Below are 17,254 nucleotides of genomic sequence, written 5' to 3'. Positions count from 1 at the left end.
GACTTCAGCATCAAGTACATTCCTGGCAGTAAAAATGTCGTTGCAGATGCACTGAGCAGGCAGCCATTCGTTCACAACCGTGTTAGTCAGAGACTCATGACTGAACCCTATGCAACCCTGTTAGAGGAGTCGCAACAGGTCAAAGAAATCTCGGTTCAGGATGCATTCAGGCTCAGTGCCAACCACCAAAGTGTTGAGTGTTTGGCCCCTGCAGAGAGCCTAGGGTGTTGTTCCCTGACTAATGATGAAGTTTCCGCAGTCTTCGCAGGCCACGCTGAGTGGGACCAAGGCTCAAAACAGAGAGCAATCTCCTGGTTGACTCAAGAGCTAGATCGGTTTCCCTCACTAGGCCAGAACACCTTGTCTGCCTTCTCGCTCCAGGAGCTACAGGAGGAGCAGAGAGCAGATGTGACACTGTCTCAAGTCATTCCGTTCGTCGTACGTGGTCGGCGTCCATCACGTAGAGAAAGAGCTCACCTGTCGCACAGAGCGCAAAAGACGATGAAACAGTGGGAAAAGTTGAAAGTGTTGGATGGTATCCTGTACAGAGTGAGCAAAGACCTGCTCACTGGCAAAAAGCGCCATCAGTACGTGACCCCATCCACATTAATCAGTCAAGTCCTGTCAGGTGTCCATGATGATGCTGGCCATCAGGGCCAAAGCAGAACTCTGTACCTAGCCAGGCAGAGATTTTTCTGGATCAACATGGAGCATGACATTCGCGAGCATGTCAAGTGCTGTAAACGTTGTGTTGTCAGCAAAACACTCGAGCCTGAGGGGAGGGCTCCTCTTGAAAGCATTAAAACTACCGGTCCTCTTGAGCTCGTCTGCATAGACTTCTGGTCCGCAGAGGATCACAGGGGCAAGAGTGTGGATGTTCTAGTAGTGACTGACCATTTCACCAAGATGGCCCATGCTTTCCAGTGCTCAGATCAGACGGCAAAACAAGTTGCGCGCCAGTTGTGGGACAGATATTTCTGTGTCTATGGCTTCCCTCAAAGGATCCATTCAGACCAGGGCGCCAATTTTGAGAGTGAGTTGATCCAAGAGCTGCTGCAAGTGGCCGGGGTGCAGAAGTCAAGAACGACACCTTACCACCCTATGGGTAACGGTCACACCGAAAGTTTTAACAGGACTTTGGGAAATATGATCAGAGCCCTACCTCCGAGGGAGAAGCACAAGTGGCCTCAGATGTTGCAGACATTGACCTTTGTCTACAACTGCACCGCTCATGAGTCCACTGGTTACGCACCGTTCTTCCTAATGTACGGGCGTATCCCCAGGTTACCAGTGGATGTCATGTTTCACAATGTTGCAAGGGACAATGATGTAACAGACTATGACAGTTATGTAAAAAGGATGAGAGATGACCTCAGAGAAGCACTCGCATTGGCCCAGACTAACACCGGAGCTAGTCAGCAGCGTCAAGCAGACCTGTACAACAAAAAGCAGAAAGGTGTTGACATTGAGGAAGGAGATCGTGTCCTTTTGGCAAACAAGGGCGAACGGGGTCGTAGGAAGTTAGCTGATAGGTGGGAGTCGACCATCTACACTGTGATCTCCAAGAACCCCACATGCCACACGTATCGCATCAGGAACGTCAAGAGTGGACAGGAGAAAGTTGTCCATAGGAACTTGCTTTTGCAGGCTAATTTCCTGCCCATAGAGTCCGAGGGCGAACCAGAGATGTCTTTTGCCAGTGAATCAGAACTCGGCCAGGAGCAGAGTCAATCTGATGGAGAATCCCCTGTCGCTGATCCTGAGGACGATTGTACTGAACGCACAGCCCGTTGGGTGGCTCAGATGACGGATGACTGTGTCCCGGCTCCTAGAGGACCCCAAGAGTGTGACAGTATTGGAGACAGTGTCTGTGCGCAGTTGGATGATGAGGAGCATCAGGACAGTGACAGTGCCAGTAGTGAAGTAGCTGCTTACCCTGAAGTAGATGATGACAACAACAGCAGGGCTTGCACTACCCCAGTTGAGGAGGGAACACTACCAAGTATCAGTTACCCTGAAAGTCAGCCAGTCAGCGAGGTTGGGAGCCTCATGAAACATGGTGGTGTACCCCCAAGTAATGCAGCAGGCCAGATCAGGACGAGAGTGGGTCGAATAGTGAAGCCTGTGAATAGGTTAATCCAGACTATGAAGCAAAGAAACCTACAAACAGGCAATGTAGTGAGCAGCTTTGCCAAGAACTTGTTTCTGTGAGGGCTACTTGTTTTACATGTTGGGTGATTTTCATGTCAGATGTTAACACCTATTTTGAGATTGTCTTCAGCTCAGAGTACTATTCATCATATAGTAGCTGTTACCGTGTTGTTTGTTCAGGATAGTGTATAAGGCACTTTCTCTTGCGAGTAAACATTAGGGGGTCTGGCCAACTTTCTTCTGTTTACTCTCCCCATGAGTTGGGAAACATATTTGTTGCACGTATCACCGGGTAGTGAATTTCCAGATCATTGACAGTTACGAAATGTTATGTGACGCTCAGTTGCTCACCCTTACCTAACGGGTTTTGAGAAGTTCAGGGGGGAGTATGTAGCTGAGATATAATGTACGAATTGTGAACATTCTCAAAACTGTATTGTACATAGGTTATACTTTTTTATTGTGTGAACTTTATTTTTTGTGGAACTGAGGTCCCGTGTGTCATTGTTGAAGTGGGACATTAATCAGTGTAACGCCACCTGCGGCCACATTGCGGGTGTGGGGTTTCCTAGCCAGAGCTGTACGGACTCCACACTGGGTGAGGAGAAGCCTGCTGCCGCTGTGTGACACTGATTTTGCTGCTGCACTCTGTTTTATAGGAATAAACCCTGTTTCCAGCCAGTCCGTGTCTGTTGTCACAACGCAGTCGACCATTTCACATCTGCTACATGAGCTCACCCAAAACTTGCTGATTGTGACCTACACCCGTTTTCACACCTTGGCTTCTGTGATTAGGTAGAGGATCAATGGGGGTCCATGACCCTCTTGGGGACACTCCCATAGGGCTTAAAATCTGGGACTCTCCACCAATTGCTCTTAGAACTGATGAAGCTTCTCAGATGAAATGTTTTCAAGAAAGCCAGACGCTTTTCTTTCCAAGCCCCTTAGACTCTCCCTACACATACCTGTATCAGTGCACTGGCAAATCAAAAGTTCAAAACTTCTAAAACTTATGCCTGCTATGTGACAAATGGCAGAACTGTACAGCTGATATTCTGAAACTCAGCTGTCACTGCATCATCCAACACATCACATCAGTATGTTTCAGTCATATTGAAACGCTTCATCTTTAAGTGGCAGCCATGAAAGGCAGATAAACTGTTTTTGATGATGTGCCACTTCTTTAAAGAATTATGCTGATGTGTTTTGAACATTCAGCGTGCAGTTAAACCCACATGTACACTTATTATTCAGCTGTTATCTCAAACAACGTGCTTTGTAGTGTCAGTTTTAAAATGGTGATCTTTAGAAAAAACTATTAGCAATAAGAAAAAAGGATCAACGGTAAGTTCACATTACATAGGTCATCGCGGTTAGCTCTATCTTAATCTTAAATGTTGTTTGGGATTATACTTAATTACTTTCATCTCAGGAGAGCAGTTTATTTTTCCTCCTTTTTACTCAAGACTCAAGTTATTTGTAAGATACCATGGTCAGCAGTGGGCTGTGTCTATCTGAATATGAAAGCCTGGGATAGCACAGTGATGCAGTGATTAGCACTCTTACTTCAAGTAGGTCTCCCATCTACCATCTCCACACTGGGGTGCTTTGGAGTGTGCATGCTTTCACTTACTATGTGTTTATACACCTCTGCATTTAAACATTATTATTCATCTTTGGCTCTCTTCCACATTGTGTCTTTGTCCACATTTGTGTCTTTTGTCTTGGCTCCCACACCTCGCCCTTAGCCATTCGCAGCAGATGGCCCTGCCCCTCCCTGAACCTGGTTCTGCTGCAGGTTTCTTCCTGTTACAAGGTAACAGGTGGCTGTAGCTCAGGAGGTAGAGCAGGTCATCTACTGATCCGAAGGTTGGTGGTTCAATCTTTGGCTCCTCCAGTCTGCATGTCAAGTATCCTTTGGCAAGATACTAATCCCTCTGGAATGGATGCATCTCCAATGCATCCATTCCAGAGTGTGAATGTACTTAGAAAGCACTATGTATAGAGAAAGTGCTTGTGAGAATGGGTGTGAATGTGGCATGTTGTCTAGCTTTGAGTACTCCGAGAGAGTAGAAAAGCACTATATACGAACCAGTCCAACTCCACCTGGGTGTCTATTGTCTTGTGTAGTCTGGAAGAGGATTGGATGATGGGGTTGGTGCAGTTTTCTCTGCGGTGGAGTCGGGTGGGCTGTCCCGGACTCTGTGGGGCTGGGCGGTGCTGCTGCTGCGGGCCCCGGTCCGGATGGGCCTGGGCCCCCTTGCCCTGGTGGGTTCCGGAGTGTGGGGGTGCCTACTGGGGTCAGCGGGGGAGCTGGCCCCAGGGAGGGGCCGCTTGCCCCTCCCTCTCTTCCCTCCCCATCCTCAGCTGCCTCCCTATTCCCACTCCTCCACACCCACCCACACACGCAGGGCTTGGGGTGCAGGTGTGTCACCAGGGTGCAGGGGAGGCACTCCCCCTCTGTCCCCTTCTGGCCGCCTGTGCCTCAATTTTATTCTGCAACCTAGACATCCACATTACTCTTACTCTCACATAACACATACATATAGGGGCTTGGGGGTGGGCACGTCATACAGCGTCCAGAGGATGTTCTGTGTATTCAAACCCACCTCTGGCGCTGGTGCCCTACCCTCAACTTTAAATGCATTTAGACACTGAGGGTTTTTCTGGAGGAGCCGTGCTGCTCTCTGAGAGGAAGCTAGTACCATGTTCTCCTGAGTTTTAAATGCACTTTAGAACAGCACACAGCAACACTACATATGAGCGGGCGTAGGGAGGTTTGGGGTCTTCACTCACCCCGGTTGTGTTAGCCGTCAGGGCTGGGGGGCAGGGAGGAGGTGCTGGCCGTCGGATTGGGGTCTGGGATGCGGAGCCTCCCTGCTACTGCAGATAAGGAGGCGGTCTGCTTTCCTCCACCCCAGAGAAAAGGGTTACATGTCCTGGGTCTGGGTACGGTTTTCCCTTCTGGGGGCGGGGGTACCTGGACCTGGGATATAGAGTATGTTTGGGGAGTGCGACTGTCTGTGCAGTGTCTATTTGTGTCTGTCTACACGTCGGGTGAGTGCTGAGTATTTGGTTGTGCATATGGGGTGGGAATGCATGTTTGTGTCCGCGTGCGCCTGTTCGTCTGTGTCTATATGTCAGCTTGGGTCTTAGACTCCACCTCTCTGAGGTATGGAGACCTATCTCCCCTCACCACACTCCCTGCCGGTGGCTGATGCCCTCAGACGTTGGTGTGTCGGTGGTTCTTGGTGTCTGGGGCTGGGCGCTCATGTATGTACCGGCTCACTCCTGGTGGCCGATTGGCGGGGCGTGGCGCCTGTGGCCCAGCTGGGCCCCTTCTGGAGGGTGGGTGCCCTCAGGCCTCTGGGCCCGGTCCTCTCTAGTACAGCTGGTTGCCGGCAGAGCCCGCGGACACGTCACTGCAACCCCCTCTGGCCTCTGCTCCGTGGCTGCTTGGTGACCTCTCGTTTGGGGCTCTCCTCAGCTCTTCCCAGGAGGGTGACATGGTTCCCCCCCTGGTGGTCCTCCTTGGGTCCTCGTATTCTGGGGCCTCTGGATGTCTGGGGCCTGGATCTCCTCCATACCTGCTTCATACCCTGGTGGACGGGGCTGTGGCTCCCCACACTCCCTAGCAGATCGTTACATGGAGAAACCTTTGGAATGCAAGCATGCTGATCCACACAGGTGTGCACACAGGTGTGCACACAGGTGTATACACGGGTGTTCACAGACGCGGACTACAGCTTTCTTGGCTGCTGCCTCAAAGCACATTGTGCGCTGTCGATCTTGCGTGCTGCACAATAACATGTAATATTTAGTATCTACTGATATCTACTGTTAGCTAGTTTATTGTGATGGTGCTGTTTTTTTATTATGTTGCTTTTGTTTGTTTTCTCTTCTGTTTTTTTTTCTCCATACAGGTGATCCAGGTGTTTTGTTTGTTTTTCTTTCTTTCTTCCCCCCCCTTCTCACCGTCTCTTCTCCCCTCTGTTTTTCTTTCTCTCCCTCTCTTTCTTTCATTCTTTCTCCCTGTCCTATCCCCCAGTCATGTTTGTCCCTTGGTATCTTTCTTGGCCTTCAGACAACAATTCTGATGGCTAAAGATCCAAACGGGACAGGCAAAAAAAACAAACTCTATAACTGTAGGGTCTTTATCCTATTATATCAAGCACATTGTTGTGATTTGGTGCTACATAAATAAAATTGAACTGGAGTGAATTCAATGTTCTTCCAGTGTCTGCGTGAGTGCTCTTCAGGTACTTTGCTTCATCTCACAATCCAAAGTCATGCAGTTAATGGGATTATGTTAACTGGTTTTTCTAAATTGCCAATGGCTGTGCATGTGAGTGTGGATGTTGTGTGTCACTCTGTGTTAGCCCTACAACAGAGTGGCGACTTGTGATAGGCTGAAAGCCGACAGCTCGCTGATCCTGATGTGTCGGCGGGTCCGCGCTTTGTGTTTACGCCTGTTTTTGCACCGATTCTAAAGCTGTTAGTTTGATCTCTCTCCAAAGAATATTGACCGAACCAGCAGCAAAAGAAGATCCAACCCTTCACATAAACATCGTCATGAATTCACTCTGACTTTCACTGTTTTGCTTCGACCACGATGCACAGCTCCCTCTCTCTCTCTCTGTACTTCAAGAACAGTTTCCCTTTCTTCATTATTCGCTTGCTTGTTACGCACAAGTCTTCCGTTGTTTACAGGCTGTCGGCCGCTGGTTTTTTTTTCTGTTTACATACTTCTGAAAAGAAAACCTAATTTCTGCCGTTCAATACTGAACAAATTTAAACTTTTTAAAATTATACAAAATGCAAAACGCTCAGCCGTGTCTCTAATAAAACCGCTGTAACGCCAGAGGTAACGTTCATAAGGTAATTAATGGTTTTCTTTCGTTTTTGATGTACTGCAGAATATTTTTATAAAATCCAGGCCAGGAAAATCACCTTCATGTTTTTCTGTGTTTTATCTTCAGCTACTTTGACACAAAGGCCTCTGCTTTGATAAAGCCTTGCGTGTGTCAGCTTCCTTTTTATAGATACAAAAATATGTAAATTTACTGATCTGAATTATAATATTTCTGACTGTCAAAATTTCCCAGATTCAAATCGAATCGAATTTAATAGAATCGTGGATCGAATCGATTCTAGAAATCAGTGACGATACCCAGCCCTAGTTAACATGCACATATGGTATCATGCTCAACTTGTCCAATTCTCTGTAGTGATATGAGGAAAAGTAAAAAAAAAGAAACGTCACTCTGCCATGATTCATGACAGTGCTTTATTCTGTGCCCATTAAAAAAGCAGCAAGAGAAAAGAGTCTTCCAAAATGTCTGCAAGTCTGCCAGAATGAACACTGCAGATTATGAAGCTGATCATGACTTTATTTATTCGCCTTAAAGTGAATTTTCAGTATGAGTGGGCTGCAAACACGCTGATACCTAATCTCAAGGTGTGTGTGAAGCAAAAGCGTGATCCAAATATAAACAGCAAGAAAATCCTTTCATCAAACCCAGCACTGCTGGGTTTTGACTCACATGTTAATCATTCAAACTCTAGGTTAGCAAGAGTTTATGTTCTGTCTATCCTTAGAATATTAAGTATTTATACACAGTATGTATTATAGGTTACCTGACGTGTATGCATGCCACCATACTGTCCTTTATTGTGTCACAAACATACAATAAATGCATCTCATTAGGGGTTGGAGGTCATTTTGCTGCACTAGATTGGATCCACCTATATTTCTTTCAATTAAATCATGACAGTCTTATTTTAAGTGATCACCTTTACCCTATGATCAAACATTTCTGTCCTTATAGGAGGAGTCATCCATTGCCCATTAGGGCTCACGGAGGTGTTTGCAAGTAATAAAATGATTTGAATCACACGTTATGTCTTCACAGTCACAGGATCTGATGGTGATTCATGGCTACAGTGAAAATTTTAACTGAAAATAAAAATAAAAAAAACTACAGAAGTAATTAAATGACTATTTGAATCCACTACAGTCATGAAAACACGTGGAGCTGGTTTCTTGAGAAACAAAAAACACTTTACGATGCTTTTTGCCACTTCACTCACAGTACAATTAAACCAGTTATGAGAATAAGAGGGTAGCGAAATGGGAATATGAATTTGGTTTCTTCCATATAGTGCTTTAAAGAAAGTACATTTCAAATAAATCTGATCCCAAAAGAATGGCAGATAAGCTTGGGTAAAAGACCGAAAGTTGAGGCACACAACGATGTGTGCTGCTGGTAAAGTTTCTGGGCTGCCTTTACTCGTAACAGCCATCCCTCAAGATTCTTTCCATTTATTGGAGATTATGTTTCGGAATTTCAGGAGTGGGACCACGCCTCCAAACACGCTTCCGGCTGTCATCTACAGAGGTTCCCCCAGTTCTGCAAGCTGATCGTTCTCGTTTACGTGCCCCACCCTCCCTCCTTCCTTGGTCTCCATTTTTTAACTTCTTCACTTCTATTTAGTGCACGGGGATCTGCCAGGGAGCCGTCGCCAGTCCCCTTCGAGGCCTTCCCAAAACAGCAGCTCAATTCATGTCAAAACATCACCTTTACCTGCTAAAACGCTGTCAAACCTAAAATGAGGACGTGGGCCCAGCGAGTGAAAAGCAATGCAATATCAGGGACTATAACATCTAATCCTTTTACTGAATCTGATGTTTTTGGCTTCTTTAATTATTTGTCTGTTTGTCTTGTGTTATTTTACACGTATTCAGAAGAGTTTGATACTACTGATTCTATAGAGGCATTAAATAGAAAGAGCAGTGAAGGAAAAGAAGCACTTACCCTGTTTTAGCAAAGTTCGTCCAGTAGGTCATGACAACAGCACTTAACATCACGTCATTCTTGGAGAAATTGCAGTTGAAGAGATCCGTTGGGCCGATCATGGGGATTCCAAATACGTATGGGACTTCATCTCCATGAGCTGAGTCAGCCCAGCTGGGCTTCATGTCACTCTGACAGTGGTGATAGAAAGCATAGAAATATGTGGGCGAACCATACTGAGCATGGAGGTCAGCTGTGGCCACAGCTGGTGCCACCCACTGATGGTCAGTAAACAGAGCCACCAGGGTTTTGCGGCGAGTTTCTGGGTTCTCCTTGTCAGCCCAGTCAGTGTACATGAATTTGATGGTTTCACGGAGAGTGTCTTTGCCCTCAGGGTAGCCATACAGATGGTCAACAAAGTCAGAAACAGCAAAGTCAAAATCATTGGCAGACACGCCATCCTCACTGTCCACAATGCCATCAACAAATTTGAACCCCTCACCCTGATTGACCCCCAGCATAATGTCATAGTTCAGGAACTCCCCTTGCTCCATGAGAATCTGGGGGTCATCGGGGATCACATCACCATCGATCACTGGCCCGAAGGCAATGTGGTACTTAGCGGGTGTGATGTACTGCTCAATTAGTTCCTTGTAGTTCTTCTTCTGCAGACACTCCACCAGGTCGATGGTGTCCAGCATGTTGCAGCCCACCTTCTCAGCCAGGGCTCTTGTATATTTGGCAGGCTGGTAGTTGACTGCCCAGCTGGACAGAGCAGTGCCGCTCTGGATGATGGCTTTCTGGAACAGATCTGAGATTGGAATTCGTGTTAGTAATATACACACTTCACTGTATTCATGCTTTATGGTTTAAATTGGTATTGCAAAATCGGCAGTACTTTTCTCTTTCAAAACAGATTTTGATGGCACTCCAATCTATTTAACTGTTTGTCTGGTTACAGTGATTACTGAGTACATGCCCTTTTACCATTTAATTGAATTCAGAATCGCTGAAAAATTCTGTGAAAGTTATTTTCAGATTCATTGTCACACATTGTTAAAAACTGGTGCAGCAGTTTATTGAACATGGAAATACAACATATGAAACAAAAACTGAGTTTTCAAGTTCAAACAAGCTAGAAAGTCAGTATTTGGTATGACCACCTTTAACAAAGCCTCAACTCTCTTAGGCAACCTTTCACCTTGATAAAGCAAATGTTTTGCCATTTGTTTGTTAACACTATACCAAGCAAGACAAGCACAGTTATGATCTGGGAGAACTAATTCTCAAGCAATTTGATGTACATTATTCTATTGTAAGACTATAGTAATTAACCCTCTACGGCTCCTCTTCTTTCTTGGGTTTTGCTGCTTGAGGTATTCACTAAGCAAATGACGAGTTTTGGTCATCTTCCTGATGTACTCATGGGTCTTTGTTGTTTTATCCTGACACTCACTAGTCCTTGGCCACCTTCCGCTCAGCTTACGGTCTCAGGGTGCAGGACTTATGATCCCAGCAGGGTGTAAGCATTGATTGCCCAGATCTTGTTATTCCCATTCAGCTCACTCCTCAGGACTTGTTTACTCTCTGAAGGAATTAAGTGTTTACGGCTTTCCTAGTGGGCTCTTCATCATTCCCATTTGCCTGTGGGATTCCAAGGTACTTGTAGCTGTTTTCAATATCTCCAATGTTGCCTTCTGGTAGTGCAATCCCCTCAGTTCTGACTACCTTCCCTCTTTGTCCGAATGACGTTCCAATGTCTTTGCTGGAGTTCCGAGTCGTGTGGATCAGTGAACTGATGTCTTGTTCACTCCTGGCATACAGCTTGTAGCATGCCAGTAGTATGTAATATCTGTAGCCAGTCTTATTAACGATCTGGCTGAGAGTGTTCAGGCCTATGCAGAACAGCCGTGGACAGGTTAATACTTGGGAAATCCCACACTTAATGGCGTTTGCTATATACCCATAAAATTCCTGACATATGCGATTTGGATCTTGTTGCATTTGTACTGTTTTAGGCATTTCTGGATCCATGTCTGATGCAGTGTTGCAGCTTTTCTTATAGTCAATACAGGCGGTGCACAGGTCGGTTAGTCTGGTCTTACAGACTCGAGAGACTGCTCTATCTACACGGAGTTGGTGTTTTGCCCCTCTGGTGTTTCTGCCAGTTCCTTTCTGGGGCCTGCTGATGTATTGAGCCTGTTCATCTTAGCCGCTATGATGCCTTTCAGGAGCATCCATGTTAAGCTGAGGCAGGGTAATGGCTGGTAGTTGGATGGGACCAGTCTGGGGATCCTTGAGGATCAGGACTGTCCGGCCTTCAGTTAGCCATTATGGAGGCATCTCCTCCATTAGTAGCTGATTCATTTGTGCTGCCAGATCTGCTCATGTATTAGTTTCTTTTCGGTTAGCCAGTCCTCCAACACTTCAACACTTACAGAAAACATTTCTATCCATCTACCCTACATGTAAAAAATAAAAATAACAACATGTACTAAGTGGGTACAAAGTGTGATAAAATGTGTTGCCAAAGAGGTCATGACTACACATTAGTACATGATGATGTGATGTGGGTAAGACTTCTCAAATAACACTGGGCATGCAGACCAGTATAACAGAATTCTAAGAAGCCATGTCTCCATTATTTCCAGCACACATTTCATAGCAAATAATAGAATAATTCATAATATTTAATTTACGTCTTTCTGTCTCTAACGAATGAATGAATGATAAACTGGCATATAGAAGATATTTGCTGTTACTATACTTCAGGCTGGTTCCACATTCTGGAACATTGTTAGCATGACTTCTCGAGCTGCCAGTCAGTAAGTGGGCCACAGTGCGGTAGGAACACTGAAGCCATGGGTTCTATTTATATTCATGCAAACACAGTGGTGACTCAGCCGGGCTCAGTTAAAAGTATGTTATTCGGACAGAGCAGATGTTTCCCATAAAGCCTGGTTAGTCGTGTACAAGCTTTCACCACTGTCACTGTTAGTTAGATGTTCACTCTAAAACTAAACACACTGAAAGAGTGAGAGTGTTATCAGCTTCTGGTGTGCTGCTAATGCAAATGTTGAAGCTACATAAATCTTTATGGCAGCTTTACAACAGAGATCCAACTGAGGCAACAAGTGACAATACCTTCCTTTGTGAAGTCTGATGAAATGAAGGTTGCCTACAAGGGTGTATGGGCACCATGACTGCTGCAGCAATTGAACACAAGGGATTTTATATGTGTCTATCAAGCCATTCATGTTTCTCCAAGTACAAGATAAGGAAAATGAAACGCCAAAATAGCCATGACATAAGGAAATAAAAATCTTCCCTCGCATATTTGGTAAAGCGACCAAGAGACTTTTACCAGCAAGATAAAAATATACATTTTGTGCAGAGTTTTGTTTTTCACAAAGTTTTCATATCACAAAGAGAGGACAGCTGAAGGGGAACTGCGAGAACATTTTCCAAATCTTCCAAATCCTGTTTTTTGCTTGTTTGTTTGTTTTTACTAGAAGAATTATCTTTTGTGTTTTTTAATTAAAATTTTCCATATTATTGTCTGTAAACAAAGATGTAAATACAGTCTTTTTCTCATTCATACCTCATGCTCCAGTGTAAATGACTACAGACTGCATTTCAGTATCAAATATGATAAACAACCCAAGGAACGTGCATGTTTGTCATACGTATGAAGTGTTCTCTGTATTAGAAATAATCTAAGAGACAAAGAGCAAACACTCCATTTTCATACAGGAATATTTTTTGTTTGAAAAAGCTACAAAGTACACACGGTGAACAGGCGGGGCGATGGATATACAAACTGAAGCGCTTCCTCCAGCTGAGCAGAGCTTAGGTTTATATTGAGGTTATGTTCTCTTTTCTGTGGTTTTGTTTCTTTGTTTACAAAAATTGCCCATCGACCTCTAGTTGCTGTGCACAATTAAGTCAATTAAGTGTTTGATTTGCTAGAACTGAATATGAACGAATCCAGTCTATGTTTGAGAAAAATCTGATTACCTAGGTATACATATATCCACTCAAGGACAAATAAATACCTCAAAATAGTGTTGCCATTGTTAACTATTGCACATGCCCCTTGCCACAGATGTATGTAAATGCAAAGCAAGAGGAAACAGATGCAGGAGCTACTTGTTTGCATCCTTAATATCAAGGGTAAGTGAAGGATAGGTCTAAATAACTGCATGAATCTATTTAATACTGTAGGAGTTAATTTTAATTTTAACTAAACAAGAGAAAGCAGATGTCTTTTTGCTACATTGTTTCCTCTACTATGAAATGTGTTATCATTTCAGGTCTGCTTTAAAAAAAAACTTCCACGCTTCACGATTCACTGTGGGTTTGTTTTTGATGTGAAATCCACACTATATCAAAATAACAGCAGGAATTATAAACTGATGACAAGACCCCTGCTTTTGACCATATATTACTGTGGTTGTGCCTTGATCCGTGAAAAAGAACATGTACCTTCTGAGTAATGTGAGAGGGTTAGCAGGCTGACACACGATGCTCCTGCACCAGAGCCAAAAATGGTCACTCGCTTTGGGTCTCCTTTGAAGGCCTGGATGTTTTCTTTGATCCACCTGAGAGCCTGAATTTGATCCAGCAGTCCATAGTTGCCCTTGGCTGCCTGGTCTCCTGTGCTTAGAAACCCTGTATTGGTGAAAACACACAAGAGAAAAGAGATCTATTCTTTACTTCCAAAAGGCACTGATTTAATGGGAGTATTCAAATTACAAGTAATTTTTTAATCTCTGAAATGCCTAGTACACTTTTTTTAATCTGGAGGCAAGTTAAACTGGTGAAATAGTGTTATATTTCTCATCTGAATCAATGTGACCTTGAGTATATTATGAAAACAGAAGATTGTGCTTCTCTGTATAATTATTTCAAAGCTGCACTTAGCTTCTTTTTAAAATCTTCTGAAACCATCTAGAGGTACTAGTGTGTACAATGCTGTAGAATATACTTGAAGAAGTACCTACTATCTATTAAACTTAAAATACTACCTATCATCCTCGTTTCTACAAGCACAAAGCAAAAGAACCAACCAAAAGCCCACAAATTTCCTTTAAATGTGCCTCTAAACTGTTATGCACAGAGTGTATGTGCACGAAACTGTCTGGTAAATGCTACCTCCTGCTGGTGACTTTTTTAAAAATAGGAATCTTATATATTAAAGTTTCAAAGGGAACTTGTGCTAAATTCCAGCTCTGTGTTATTATTTTCAGTCTGTGTTTCCTGTTTTATTTTGAAGGTCCAGGTCTGATGTTATGTATCTGGTTTTGCTTCCCCTGTTTCGTTAGGCCTGATCTGCACACAGCCGTCACATAACAGTGAGGTGATTTGAGCTATGCGACAAATACACAATAACAAATCTCCAGCTGGAAACAGTGATTAGAAGATGGGGGCACTGGTGATAAGTGGATGGACATGGTCAACAACGATACTGAGGTAGGTTGTTGTGTTTTGACAACCCTGCTGGTTCTAAAGTGTGTCAAGAAAATATCCCTGTTGCACCGGCCTAGGGGGAGCCGGAGTGCAACACAAGGAAAACAAGAAAAAGAAAGCAAAGAAGTAAAACACACAGCCACTATTTGTTTTATTAATTCAACAGGTAGCGAGCATCAGGGTGGGCATGGACAAAACAACAAACAAAACACACTAGAAATGAAACAGAACTAACTTCCCTACAGTGAGAAAACCCTAAAAGAAAATACAAGCCTCTTACCTGTCTCCCTAACCGAAACACGAGAAAAAGGTTCTAAAAAGAAGCGGCTTCCCACCCCTACAGCTACCATGTCCAGATAGAGGTCTTTCTAAACTATTTCCACTGCAGCCTAGCTCTTCTCATCTCAGGAAACTCAGTCACACAGAACACAGGGCCGAACGCACGGCTCGCTACAAACAGGAAGTAGGAGAGGCTGCCGGCCCAGTCAGGTCCCAATTTGTAGCCGGCCTCATTCCATCTTCCACCAATGGTCGGCCTCCACCTGGAAACTTACATAACGCAAACATCACAGAGTGCAGAGGTTTTTTTTCTTCGTTCAATGCATCATTAAGTCCTTGCAAAAATGACACAAAGACAAAAAAATCACTGGAGAGCGTCTTTGAAAATGGAGAGAAAGCCAAAGATGTGACACCAGAAGAATCGGAGAGCGCCAACAAAAAGAAAGCTGCATTTAAAAGAAAATTTCAAGGATCATTATATTTGTATTACATCACCCAAACACACACACAGACAGTTTGTCCAACGTGAAACTGGTCCATGATAAAAAAGGGTTGGGGACCGCTGCCTTAAATCACCTTTTTTCCCACTGCCATGTCATTGTACCTCGTAAACAGGTATAAATCAATCAAATGGCCAGTGATACAGCACAATAGATGTCATGGAATGACTTTATGTGATGACCAAATTGATTTGAAGAACCACAAACATGCCTTGGCATGGAAATGTGCCATTTCTTACTCCAAATTTCAATTTTATTCAATTCATTATCATTCTAGCATTAAAGTATTATCTGAATAATATCTGAATTCATCTCTATTAATTTGCAGAATGATAAAAAAATAATTGTTATCGTTTACAAGCCACTCACTGTCAAGTACTGAAAGTGCTTTGAATTTGATTTTGCCCATGCCTACACAAACGGTTGGCCAGCAGACATCCATTTCAGTCAAGTGCCAGACCGAGCAGCTTGGCAGAAGCTTCCACATCCAAAACTTGTTGACAAATTAGCAAATGTGCCTAAACCCATTAAGAGGGTTTCTAAATGCTGACACTGGGGGAACTGGTGGAGCGTTCTTGCCAGGCCTGGGAGCTCGGCAGCCAAGCCGGGCAGCAACAGCCGGGCAGCAACAGCCAGTCCCTGTGAGTTAACCAAGAGTGAGGCAGGGTAAATGACAAATGGGATGAGGGCGGCTGGGTAAGAAAGGGGAAAGAAAGACAAGAGGTAGCCTTTGGCTTTTTCATAGAGAGCCGATCCTGTTTGTCATGGTGAAGTGGAAAGGATGAGAGAGATGGGATGGAGGGCAGGGTAAGGGGAGATTACAAGGGCTCTGGCAGCCTCGTACACCCTGTAGGATGACCACGGGTCCTGGCACTGCTCCCCTTCCTTTTTCCCTTCTCCCTTCAGTCTTTCATTCCTGTTCTTTTCCCCGTTTCTCTCTCCCCTCACATATCTCACCACAAAGAAGCCAAAGAGAGAGGCACGCCTATCAGGCAGTCTTCAGGATGTGTGAAGATTAGTCAGTGCTTCATTTCAAAGCACTATGTCCTCAAAATAGACTGCATGCATAACTAAGCCTACAGCCTAGAGATGCAGCATTGACAACATTTTAGAAGCACAGGCTTAAAGAAAAAAATAAATCTACATGTCAATTTGAAACATCGTTTAGACAAAACTTTTTGGGGTAAATTAGCACGTTACGTGTAGCACTGCATAACGTAGAGTTAAACAAGCTGGTGTTTCATTTTAATGATGACGCTAATTTCAAATAGACAAAAGGGACTCAAAGTTTGTTTGTTTTTTAAAGAAAAATATCAAAAGCTGAAAAATGTGGTTCATTAACACATTTTCCTTGTATCTGAGTCTCACCCAGTCCTCATTAGTAGTCCTACAATTCATCAGTCTCACCTGTTAAAGGTAGTTCCCCTACTGATTGTGGCACTTGTCATTTCTGGAATGATTTTAGTAGCCTGGACAGCAGGCGCCAAGGAAAGATTCATTTAGTGCCACTAGGTAATGGACGGGTTTTTGTACAGTGCTCTTCTGAGCACCCATAGTGCTTTACACAACCCTAACTTTATTCTATGCTCTACGTAAGTGCTTCCATCCCACAGACATTCAGACAACGTGGGGTTAGTATCTTGGCCAAAGATATTTGGCATACAGACTGGAGCAGACAAGGATCGACTGGTAGGCTCTACCACCTGAACTACAGCCACCAGGGGAAACCTGTAAGAGCTATTTGCACAAATAAAGAATAATCCTCAGACTTTTACCTTTACTGCTCCATAAAAGGTTAAAAGTGAATGTCCACAATTTAGAATTTTATTCAAGCAATTTAGCAGGAGCAAAGCAAATGAAGTAGTAGGAATCCTAAACCAAAAAGGACCTCAACAGCTACAGGCCGGTGGCTCTGACATCCCACCTGATGAAGACCCTGGAGCGGTTGGTCCTGGCTCAGCTTCGGCGCCTAATAAGCTCATCACTGGACCCACTTCAGTTTGCCTACCAGCCTGGCATTGGAGCGGATGATGCCGTCATTCACCTCCTACATTGTTCCCT

At 44.2% G+C, this 17,254-nt stretch overlaps 1 protein-coding gene across 1 annotated transcript in view; it reads right to left on the bottom strand.

Annotated features, from left to right (window-relative positions):
* The window catches only part of nlgn4xa (neuroligin 4 X-linked a), a 134,291-nt gene that overhangs the window by 12,403 nt on the left and 104,634 nt on the right, over positions 1–17,254 (bottom strand). The window contains exons 4-5 of the mRNA XM_085397741.1: positions 13,431–13,616; positions 8,967–9,756 (exon numbers count right to left, since the gene is read on the bottom strand). Coding sequence (XP_085253867.1) covers positions 8,967–9,756; positions 13,431–13,616 — 976 coding nt within the window. The remainder of the gene's footprint in view (positions 1–8,966; positions 9,757–13,430; positions 13,617–17,254) is intronic.

Source organism: Rhamphochromis longiceps, linkage group LG23, assembly GCF_057381845.1.
Source record: "Rhamphochromis longiceps isolate RC_006_pf linkage group LG23, R_longiceps_female_GT1.1, whole genome shotgun sequence".
In the NCBI taxonomy this organism is placed as follows: Eukaryota; Metazoa; Chordata; class Actinopteri; order Cichliformes; family Cichlidae; genus Rhamphochromis; species Rhamphochromis longiceps.
The sequence above is the reverse complement of the archived record's forward strand: the minus strand, read 5'-3'. Positions and strand labels throughout refer to the sequence as shown.